Source organism: Strongylocentrotus purpuratus, unplaced genomic scaffold, assembly GCF_000002235.5.
Source record: "Strongylocentrotus purpuratus isolate Spur 01 unplaced genomic scaffold, Spur_5.0 spur5_scaffold_16, whole genome shotgun sequence".
Classification (NCBI taxonomy): Eukaryota; Metazoa; Echinodermata; class Echinoidea; order Camarodonta; family Strongylocentrotidae; genus Strongylocentrotus; species Strongylocentrotus purpuratus.
In genome coordinates this window covers 3,574,592-3,586,514 of record NW_022145601.1, presented here as the reverse complement: position 1 = coordinate 3,586,514, position 11,923 = coordinate 3,574,592, and the positions used below count along the sequence as shown (strand labels likewise).

Genomic DNA, 11,923 nt, shown 5'->3' with positions numbered 1-11,923 from the left:
GTGGTGGTGGTAGCAGGTGGTGGTGGTGGTAGCAGGTGGTGGTGGTGGTGGTAGCAGGTGGTGGTGGTGGTGGTAGCAGGTGGTGGTGGTGGTGGTAGCAGGTGCTGGTGGTGGTAGCAGGGGGTGGTGGTGGCAAGTGATGATGACTATAGTAAAGATGATGATTGTTATTTAGTTGAATCATCGGTTTTAAAACAAAAACATAATTTTGGCATTTTTGGCATACATGTATATTACAAAGTCATAATCATGGATATCAAGTGAATTACACTTTTGATTAGCATATTGGTTATTTGTGTGTATTTGCATTCAGGGAGAGTCTTCAAGGTACATCTGTACTTCATGTGAAGGGCAGTATCAAGCTATCAGAAGTGGTCAACGACCCTCTCTTTAGCATCGTCTTCATGATGGAGTACATCGTCACCATACCAAACTCCATGAGTGATAAGAAGGTCAGTTTTAACTTATTTTTAAACGTAACTAATGCAGTCAACCGCCTCAAAATCTCTTGTTTGGCAATGGCAAGAAGCAATTTAAGGGGGATAAAACAAATCATATATGTAGCTACACCATACGTGTTATCAATGATCTGTATGTTTACAACATTTGAAAATGTAAAAATGCAGCCTCACACATTGTATTTGTCTGATGATTTACCACCGCATGGGAAGGGGCTACATTTTCATTTCTTTGCGTGTGTCTGATCATTTAAGATACAGTCAAACCTGTCTTAGTGGCCATCTGTCTTGAAAGACCTCTCTAGAAAGGCCACCTGTATACGGGTCCATGGGGGGGGGGGGTGTTTCCCTTGAATGGCCTTAATAGACAGGTTTGACTGTAATTTAGATTCTAAAAACACAATTTTCTTTGGAGTAGCACAGGAATCATCCATAGATAGGTGAATTAGATATTGTTGTAGTGTGCTGATGCCAGTTGTTTTTAACATTGTGTGTAAAGCCATTATGAGGAAATATACTGTATTTATAAATAGTTGTTTGTTACACTATTGCAATGCAAATGATATCTTGATATTAAAAGACAACTACTAGTATATGTGATTATTGGTAACAAAAAGTCTTTGTGTTCTTTGAAATACCCACCAGCTGAGTGCAAGCATGAATCGCCACCAGACCCGTAACATCGCTGTCCGCTGGGCTGCCTGGTGCCCGAAGTTCAAGGACTCCTTGTCTGAGGTCACCCTGACGTTTAGTGGAGGACCAGTCCCAAACCCTGATGGAATCCTGTTCTATAAGTGCAGTGATCCGTCCGCTGATGAGATGAACAAGATGGTGGCTGGAAAGCTTCAGTTTGTCTTCAAGATTAAGGTGAGTGATTCTCCATGGTGGAGGTGTCATGGTACAGCCAAACCAGCTTTAATGACCACCTGTATAGAAAGACCACCTGTCTACAAAGACCACATTTTTTGTTGTCCTTGAAAATGGTTTCTCATTGAAACATGTACTAAAGGAACCTGTCTACACAGACCACCTGCCTATGAAGACCACTTTTTGTGTTTCCCTCGGGCAGTTGCTGTAGACAGGTTTGATTGTATAGTGGTTCATTCACTTGACTCTCAAGCTAAGGATGTAGGGTTCAAATCCCAGATAATTGCACTTGCGTCCTGTGGCATGATAATTGATCCACTTTTGCCACTCTCTACCTAGGTACCTGGTAGGATGTGAAAGTCATTGTAAACATCTGTAAAATGGTGCCTGCTTGGAGTTTAATAAATGACTTATTTTTTGGGGGGTCATATATTTGTACATAAACAAATTTACTTGTAACTGTTTTGGAGACCATGTTGATTTGTTAGATATTACCTTGAATGCTCCTCTGGGTCTCAGCTGACAAATAACACTCATTTTTCTAGCCAGCCTAAACTGAATCATTTATACATCACTTGTACATTGAATATGATTCAGATAGAACATAATTATTCATAAAGCTGTGATTTTACGGTTATATAAATATGGAAACAACAATGTATGTTGGCAAGCCTGGAAATGCCATAGAAATCACTAATGACACAAACATGGTTTAATCAGATATCAGTAACATCAGTTTTTGTTGGTACATTTATCATAATATTCATGTTAGGCAATTATCTTTCTCACATTCTATTTACATTGCGAAAATTGCCGATGGACTTTCCCTGCAATTATCTGCTGCTTTCAATATATCAACAACCTTATCGTTTTATTTTGATTGCAGAAGGATGAATCACGGCGACCTCTCAGTCCACAGTCTACATCTGTGCCGTCAGAGGCTACCAGGTTACACAGGCCATCGGTAAGCTCTCAGTTCGGTCCTCCATCCCTTATCCTTTTGCAGTGTTCTTGAGTTAGAGAAAGCTGGGCTCTGGGAAGAGGTGAAAAATAATTTGTGAGCGTTATCATTGTATTATGCAAGTGAGAAAGAACATCAGATACAAAGTGTTCCCTGAAAAGCATGGCTCTTCAAATGCCTTACTATTTGAAATATGGCATGTAACATCTTAAAAATCGGGACGGATTTTTACGCCACATGTTTGTGTAGTCCCATATATGTAGTCCCATATCTTTCTGTGTACAGTGCTCGTAACTTTACCAAAACTGGGCCAAATTTCTTATCATTTTGATGGTTCCAGAACCTTGCAGCACACACCAATACTTTAGAACCTTTTCTGATCGATTCCACAACGTTTTTTTTCACAATTGCAATTGCATGACCAGAACTCAACTTTATCTTTAAAACATGGCTGAATAAAAGTTACTCATTCAGTCGCTGAGTACATGTAAAAGAGACCTATACTTGAATTTGCTTTTGTAAGATCAATCTGTAAGGTTGTCGGTAGAGGTGTGTTGGTCTGGTGGATACATCATTGGACCGTGGATCACATGAATACGGTTTGAGTCCAACCATGGCACTCATGTCCTTTGGCAAGACATTTATCTGCATTTGCCACTCTCCACCTGGGTGTTTAATGGGTACCTGGTAGGATGCGAAAATTAATGTGGTTGAATTATGATGTGTGTGCTTGTAAAATGGCGCCTCGCCGGAATACTCCCCAGGGAGCGGAGAGTGTGCACTATAATGTGCAGATTAGCAATGAATCCAATGACCTATTACAAGTAAAGCACCAACCATAAGTGCTAAACAAATAGCAATTTTATTATTGTTATTAATATTATTACTAAATACAAAGATACAATATTAAGCAGTTGAAAAGTGATTCAGAAACCAGATAGAGTATTTTATTTTTTATTCTACAATGTATAAATCATCAATATTGCATATAAATCATGGAAGATTCACATTTGAAATAGTCCCAACTACCCTTTTTATTGACATTTTCATCTGTCGTACAATGATTTTAATATTCCATTTTCATGCAAATGTTATAAATTATTTAATAAGTCTGCAAATGTCAGTTTACATGTATAAGTTTTGTGACTGAATCTCATTTAATTGTACCTTCTTGATATTGACTTGCCTTTTTCCATAGCTGGATACTGAGGTAAAGTATCTCATGATAACGTTTTTGGCACTCTTGTTTTATCAACTATCACTGTAAAGTAACAATATTGTGATATTAATGTATTACATGTATCATGTATGTCCACTCATGTAAACACCCAGTCAATTTGTAACTTTGTGTACTTTCCTAAAGCACTGCTCCTGTAACACTATACAAGAGTTAAATGATAACTGACAATGTTCCTTTCTGCTGCATCTAAGTTTCTCTCTCCCCTGTCTCTCTCTCTCTCTCTCTCTTTCTTTCTTCCTTTTTTTTTTCTCTCTCTCTCTCTCTCTCTCTCTTTCTCTCTCTTCCTTTCTTTCTCTCTCCCTCTCTCTTTCTCTCTCTTTCTCTCTCTCTCTCTTCTTTCTTTCTTTCTCTCTCTTTCTTTCTCTCTTTCCCTCTCTCTCTCTTTCTTTCTCTCTCTCTCTTTCTTTCTCTCTCTCTCTCTTTCTCTCTCAATCTACCTCCCTCTCTCTGTCCCTCTTTCTCATTTCTCTCTCTCTCTCTCTCTCTCTCTCTCTCTCTCTCTCTCTCTCTCTCTCTTTCTCCTCTTTCTGTCTTCTGTTCTATCTGATCTGTTCTGAATATTGAATACATGCACTGTGCATTGGTGGAGCTAAACCATCTAATTAAAAGATTTAGATTATGCTGTATTTTCTTTACTTGTGGGGTAATGTAAGTTCAGCACATTTCATAAAGCAATTAATGTCTGACAAACTCTTAAAGACGGCATAATTTGCTTCCTGTATCTTTTCTCCTTTTTAACTGGGACCTGTTTCACAAAGCCTTTTTCCAATGACAAATGACAAAACTCTGTGACACATCTGCTGATAACCAATCAGAAGCAACGATTTCATTAGCTTATAACAAAAATTGTCATTTGTCACTGATGACAAGTTTTTGTGAAATGGGGCCCTGATGTTTGTAGCAAATTAAAAGATGTTAATACCTTCTATATGTATCCACATGTAATATATACTGTACTATCGTTCCGGTGTTTATGTAAACTAATCTTGTGTGGTTTTCGGCACTGGTTATAAATGGTATGAGCAATGATTTCTGGTAACTTGACCAATATCAATCTAATGTGCGTCAGTTGACCTGGGAGTGTTTCACAAAGATACTAAGTCAAACTTAACTCTAAGTTGGACTTAAACATTATGGAGAGCCATTTGTAGCCTTAAAAAACATATATATACAAAAGCAAATATTCAAGTCTTTTAGACTTTTCATAAATTCCACATCATGAACATGATATTTACTTGATACTGTAATAGAAAATATGTATGATTTAAATCAACATTTTATGCCTTTTAAAATAACTTTTACAAAATATTTTCAAAATGCTAATGGCTTTTCATAATTGATAAGTACAACTTAGAGATACATGTAAGTTCAACTTAGGATCTTTGTGAAACACCCCCCAGGTTATTAAAGAACATGCTATTTTGCTTGTTTGGAGCCAGAATAACCTTAACTCATAAACTAAACTAAACAATGGTGACTTTACCCTTCTACTTCTGAACAGACAAATTTCTGTCATTCTGTGTGATCTACATTGCTACATTGGCTGCATTCCTAAACATTGTGCAAAGTACAAACACTGTAATTGATGAGATAATAAAGAGTAGCTCTATGAAACCAAGTGGCACAAATAAATCCACATCCAGAAAGCAAATGGCATAGATAGTGGGGATTTTGGTGACTCTAAATTATTAGAAAGATCCAATCTGAACTTGTTGCTGTCCTTTCACTACCGGTACATCAAAGATATTTTTTGAGAAACTCAAAGAAAGAAGCCATGGCATTCAGTATTGGTAATTCTTTGGTAATTCTTCATTTATATCAAATTTTCTTTTTACTTTCATTCATTAATATGTTACATTGCACTGTGAATTGATTTATATGTTTATAAACAGAATATTGATGTACATCAATGAAGTTTAATAAATACAATACAATACATTCATCAAATCTTTATGTTCATTCCCAAAGGACTTGAGACCCAACTCTAGAGGGCAGTATCCATCCATGCAGTCTCTGCCATCCCAGACGAGCGGAACAGAAGCATCGATGATGAACGAGCTCCCTCCTTCAATCATGGGCAAACCTCCCATACCAAGATCTCCAAGGTATGGTAGAAATTTAGTCTTTATTTTTTTAGAAATTTAGTTTTTATTTCCTACATCAAGTTCTTTGATCACAAATTGTTCATTCTATGAACTTTTCTTAGTGGAATTCTAATTTTTTACGCCTTGTAGATCTATTATTTTTAGATTGAGCAATATGTATCTCTCATGTGTAAAGACTTAAAAACCAGCCATACTTAATCCAAACCCAATGTCAGCATTCAGTTTCTTGGAAGAAATTTGTTTTTCACCTCACAGAAGATGTAATAATTAAGTTGTGGTATAATAAGCTATCTATATGTCTTTACCTGTATGTCTCTCTTTCTCTCTCTATCTCTCTTTCCCTTCCTTCTCACTCTCTCTCTCTCTTTCTCTCTCTCTCTCTCTGTCCCTCATTTTCTTTCTCCCTCTGTCTCTGTCTCTCCTTCTCTCTTCCCTCCCTCCCCTTTTCTCCCTCTGTCCCCCTCCCCTTCTCTCTCTCTCTCTCTCTCTCTGTCTCTGTCTCTGTCTCTGCCCCTCCCTCCCATCTCTATCACCCTTTCTCCCCCCCCCCCCTCTCTAATTCTCTCTATTTCTCTTTTTACCGCCTTTTAATTGTTTCATTTGAAAGAAACTCAATGTTTAATTGTTGATTTCTGTCTATATTTTCCGCAGGTTACCAATAGGAGCAAGCCACTCCACATTCAACAATCTCCAGCCTCACTCCACCGCCCCTGACCGGGGCCCCGCCCAACAGCACTACCACATGCCTCAGATGTACGCCACCGGCCCCTCCACCCAGCCCTATATGGGTCCCCCTGGTATGAGGGGACAGTACCCTCCCATACAACCACAACCCATGGCGGCTAGGACACCCTATGATATCATGCATATGGAGGTGGGTATTTTAAGAGGGGGGGGGGCAAGGGATCTGATTGTTCTGTTGTTTCGATCCCAGTTCCACCACCCAGCACTTTATAGGGAACTCTGAGATGATCTGCCTTAATATCGGAGATACACATGTGGATGTTATTTTTCAAAATTGCAAGATTTTCTCTTTAATTCCAGAAAAGTTTGCAGATGGGTCCAGTAGGATTAAAAAATCAATTTAAAAGTCTAAAAGAGTGTAAAAATGAGAAAGATTTCAAATGTAAAGATCATTTTGAAGAGCAGATCAATATGATTATTCTTTTCAGTTTCTGAAATGCTTGTTTTCCTTTTGTATTGTTGTTTTTAGGCTCCTGTAGGGCACGGTGACCCTCTTGATGAGATTCCGTTCACCCCTGTGCACGCCCCCATCATCACCACTGGTCCTGTGCAGCAAGGGTAAGTCATTTACACCAATTACTGCTTTCTTTCCTTCTTCACCACATCAAAATTATCAGTTCATACAAAGAAACTAAATCTGTTTGGGTTCTAATATTCCAGTCACACCAACTAGACCATTGATATCAAACTGACATCTCGTCAAAACAAAAAATTAAATTGCCCGAAATAGCGAGAATCATGTCAATTAGCCGTTGTCTTTTAGTCATTTTGCTGTGTGACCGTTGTATTCTAAAGATGTTGCTCTCCTTCCCTTGCCCCTAGGGGTTCTGGTCTCAGCCGAGCAGCGTACGCCAGACTCTTCCAGGCGGGGTTCCCAGAGATCACAGACAGGAGAGGGGAAGCCCCAGAGGTTGTTGATCCTAATGACCATGCCCGGCTTAATCCTCAACGGGAGATTAATGATCCACTACAGAGCAATGAGATCGTCGTCCAGTTCCTGGCTATGTCAAGGTTCACAATTCATGTTCACAATTCATTGGAGTTAACATCACATGAAAAAGAATATAATATAACAAATCATTTTCAAGTTTTTCATTGATATAGACACCAAGGAACTTTGTACATGTCTTTCTCTCTATAGAAATATCATCTAGTTTAATATTAAGAGCTACATGTAGGTTGTCATTAAATTTTCTACCTCTAAAATGAATATAATTTGTTTTAAGCACATTGAGAGAGGGCACACGTTTTAAACCATAAAGTCAACTTTGGCAGTTCCGAAAGCATATGGCTAAATGTCCTGGGACCCGTTTCACAAAGCCCTTTTTCAATGACAATTGACAAAAATCAGTGACAAATCTGCTGATAACTAATCAGAAGCAAGGACTTCACTAACTTATAATAAAATTTGTCATTTGTCACTGATGACAAGTTTTGTGAAATGGGGCCCAGATGACCTAGCTGTTATTTGTCCTGGCTACTTATGCTCCAGCTTTCTTTCATCAAAACATCGAGGTGTGGGGTTAAGAAGGGCTCCTTACTTTTTTCACAGGGGGTTTAGATTGAAATTTGTATGGCCTGTGGTCATGAACCTTGTTGTTTAACAGTTCTGAAATTTAGGGGGTTCAGAGTTACATGTAGATTTTTGTGAGGTCCATTTTCACCGGGCACCTGTGATGGTCAAGCCCTGATTAGGGTTGCAGGTGGGTTTCAGGTTAGGTTTAGATGTGGTGTGTGGTTCAGGGTTTAAGTGAGTGGTTACTGTTATTCACTTCAGAGTAATTCCCTCCAGATCATGTATCCTAAGCTTCAAAATGTCATCTTTTATGTTTAAAAAATCTTGAACTATATGGAAAAGTTTGCTTAAACAATGTCTAAATAACTTTATATCAGGCATGTAAATTGTACATATTGCCAGGTGACAGGGCTTTAATTTTGATTTTATTTATATACTAATAACTCTGTTTAATCCCTTTTTGTATTCTTTCTTTCATATTTGATACAGAATCCTTTCATTTGAAGTGAATCAGAAGCAGATGCCAAAGACTGTCTTCTTCACATTCCAATTCTACAGATACCCACCAGTGACAACAGAAAGGTACATGTAATTGCATACCTGCCAACCCTTATGAATGATCCAGAATATTCTGTTTTTCTGGAATTTTAGGACCCCAAAATCCGGAATATTCCGCTTTTTTTTTGTTGCTTATGCCAAATTAAGCTTGTTTTATGTGACAGTTCACGTATCGCGTGCTTTGAAGGGCTGCATGATTGAGCAACGAATATGTATTCGCTTTTTTTATCGCGTATTGCCAGTTACACTGCCGCTGCATGTGCCATTGCCTGTTAAGGGTACAGATTTCTTATTTTCAAAGGCATACCGTGCTAAAAATTCCTAATTCTCATTTGCAAATGTTGGCAGGTATGTAATTTGAATATCTTAGCACAACCATTTCAAGTTTTTTCTTCAATCCATTCGAGGCAACTCCTTATTTGTGGTTAGGCCTGTGAATCATGATGTATGAACAGAAGAGCATAGTTGGTGTAAAAACCTTTTCCCACTGTTCTTGCACTACCATATGTCGCTTAATGCTAGAACTTGTTCTCTTCTTCTTCTTCCTTGATGCATAGTTTACATGTAGATTATTTTTTAGCCTATAATTGTCTTTCCAGTTTGTATAGAATTAGAATTTGAGTATAAATGGGCATTGAATGTATTCAAATATGTTTATACTATTAACTTCTCAGTTTTCAGTATTCCAACCATACACATGTTTCTCTATGACACTACATAGGAGGATGATGTATTGGAAACCATTTTTTTTTTCAGGCTGTGTTTCGTTCTGCAAAAGGGTGAAAGTTGTGACCGTGGTAAAGTAGAAAGTTAATTTTTATTTCATTTTGTTCTTCTTTCTAACTTCAGGTTATTACTTGGTGAAATTGAAGGAAAGTTGTCGGCTGATCCACAAAGTCTTCCCTTCATCTTGAAGAGGCTGAAGAAAGACAGTAATGAGCCGGGTGATGGTCCTCCTGGATGGATGGTGAGATAATGATGATGACGATGATGATGATGATGATGATGATGATGATGATGATGATGATGATGATGATGATGATGATGATGATGATGATGATGATGATGATGATGATGATGATGATGATGATGATGATGATGGCGGCGACGACGACGACGACGATGATTATGATGATGATGATGATGATGATGATGATGATGATGATGATGGTGATGATGATGATGATGGTGATGGTGGTGGTGGTGGTGGTGGTGGTGGTGGTGATGATGATGATGATGATGATGATGATGATGGTGGTGATGATGATGATGATGATGATGGTGGTGGTGGTGGTGGTGGTGGTGGTGGTGGTGGTGGTGGTGGTGGTGGTTGGGGTGATAATAATGATAATGATGATGATGATGAGATTATGATAATTGTGGTGATGATATTAATAATAAATGGCTATGATGATGTTGATGATGTTGATGATGATGATAATGATGATATGATGATGATGATTAGGAGGAGATGGTGTTGGGTGTTGGAGGATGATAATAAGGATGGTATTTGATGATGTTAGTATTGATGATGAGGATGCTGACGGTCTTTCTCTATCTGCATGCAGGTACGCTACAATGTTGATCCATCTTTCCTGAAGCCTGGTGAAGCGAGACTATTCCTGCACTACCTTGAGAAGCAGACATTCCACATAGATGTCTGGGATGGTGATTCTCTGCTCCTCCTTGGATCTTTGGCTGTTGATCTTAAGGTAAACATGAACCCAGGCCATTGACCCGTATTCAACGCAATACATGTACTTAAGGGAGAGTGTCGTCAGTTTCCACGTGCAAAAGGAATTTGGTGACACCAGACGTGGTGTAAATAGATATTCAAAGTTAATTTGACCGTTATATCTGTTGATTTAAAAAGAAGCTCCTCTGTAGCAGTTTGAAAATAGCGCTAGATTTTCATTTTTCACACAGAAGTTTCAGAACCTATGACTGTTAAATTTCACACTCAAAATCTGAAGGATATATTAAAATACTCCCTGGAGTTTGCACAACTCTGCAAAAGGGGGACTTATAAGAATTTGAAAGTAATTTTTAAAGAATGTGTTGTAATTATATTGTGAATCCTTTCAGCATCTTCTTCGAGGAGGTAGAGAGGCAGTTCAAGTGACCAATGAAGTGGACATCTTGACCACAGAGCATAGTGACGAGGATTACGTACTCACTGGTGATATTGTAAGTTCAGCTCCTTCTGCATTGATGATTTAAAGATAAAGTTGAGTTCTGGTCATGTGATTGCTTTGTGAAAGAAACGTGGAATCGATCAAAAAAGGTTGATCATCTAGCATATAAGTATTGGTGTGTACTGCAAGGTCTCTGGAATCATCAAAATGATAAGAAATTTGGCCCAGTCTTGGCAAAGTTACAAGCACTGTATAGAGTAAGATGTATATGGGACCATGCGATATCTATCCAGGCCAGATAGTTATGTTAGTTTACCAAATATATCAATTAGTAGGCGGTTTCCTGGCAAAATTTGTATCATCACATATTTTCTTTCACATGATTGGTAATAAGAGCTTTCATTTCATTTTTTGAGAGGGGGGCGTTTTACAATAATTTTCTGTGCTCTCTTTCACCGTACCATTCACAGCATAGAGGTGGAAGCATCCGACCCGTAGGATCAAGGAACGTCACAAGAGGGCGCCTTCACTTACGACTGGCAAACGTAGGTCAAGAGGTCGATGCTAAGGTCATCAAGGCAACGACCCTGCCTCTCCAGGATACCAAGGTCATAGTTCAGGAGGATGGTAGCGGGGCGTTCCTAGGGGGCAGTCTTCATGCAGGCACCAAACAGACAAGTGAGTGAACAACACTGGACAGATAAGATTTTCTATTTTAACAATATATTTTTTTAGCTCCGATATTTTTTCAGGTGACAATTTCCCAGGGCTTTATTTCCTCAAAGATAGAGGGATAGAGGTAGAGTAACCATTATGTATGCAAAAATAGCTCGTGATCGCGTTATCTCAAGAACCGATTGATGGATTCCTACCAGACTTGGGTCATGTATGTATCTTGCAGAGCCAATGAACTGATTAGATTTTGGGGTCAGAAGGTCGAAGGTCAAAGGTCACAGGGCTCATGTATCCACAAATAGCTTGCGATCGCATTATCATGAGAACCAATAGACAGAATACTATCGAACTCAAGACATGTATATGTATCTCGCAGAGGCAATCAACTGATTAGGTTTTAGGGTCATCAGGTCAAAGGTCATGGGGCTCATTAAGTATGCCTATAAATAGCTTGTGCATGCATTATCATTAAAACCGACAGATGGATTACAATCAAACTTGAATTTTAAAAATTGTTTCTGTTTTGGTTTGTAAAATTGCTCTATGGCGGAGGCATCATATTCAACTGCGTGCAGTCGAAGTTCCATCTAGTTTCTCAAGAAATGAAGGAGATCATGATATGTGGAAGTTTAGTTCTTGTGGGACATTGACTGCTGAGAAATTG

General features: G+C 38.6%; 1 protein-coding gene across 2 annotated transcripts in view; it reads left to right on the top strand.

The window, feature by feature from the left end:
* LOC594501 (nephrocystin-4) overlaps window positions 1-11,923 on the top strand; it is a 37,730-nt gene that overhangs the window by 22,594 nt on the left and 3,213 nt on the right. The window contains exons 8-20 of one of the 2 annotated variants that reach the window (XM_030986547.1): window positions 314-452; window positions 1,104-1,325; window positions 2,212-2,289; window positions 3,485-3,496; window positions 5,495-5,631; window positions 6,283-6,505; window positions 6,845-6,933; window positions 7,198-7,386; window positions 8,381-8,473; window positions 9,299-9,416; window positions 10,018-10,161; window positions 10,535-10,636; window positions 11,055-11,262. In XM_030986547.1, coding sequence (XP_030842407.1) covers window positions 314-452; window positions 1,104-1,325; window positions 2,212-2,289; window positions 3,485-3,496; window positions 5,495-5,631; window positions 6,283-6,505; window positions 6,845-6,933; window positions 7,198-7,386; window positions 8,381-8,473; window positions 9,299-9,416; window positions 10,018-10,161; window positions 10,535-10,636; window positions 11,055-11,262 — 1,754 coding nt within the window. The remainder of the gene's footprint in view (window positions 1-313; window positions 453-1,103; window positions 1,326-2,211; window positions 2,290-3,484; window positions 3,497-5,494; window positions 5,632-6,282; window positions 6,506-6,844; window positions 6,934-7,197; window positions 7,387-8,380; window positions 8,474-9,298; window positions 9,417-10,017; window positions 10,162-10,534; window positions 10,637-11,054; window positions 11,263-11,923) is intronic. The other variant, XM_030986548.1, reaches the window with a different exon arrangement.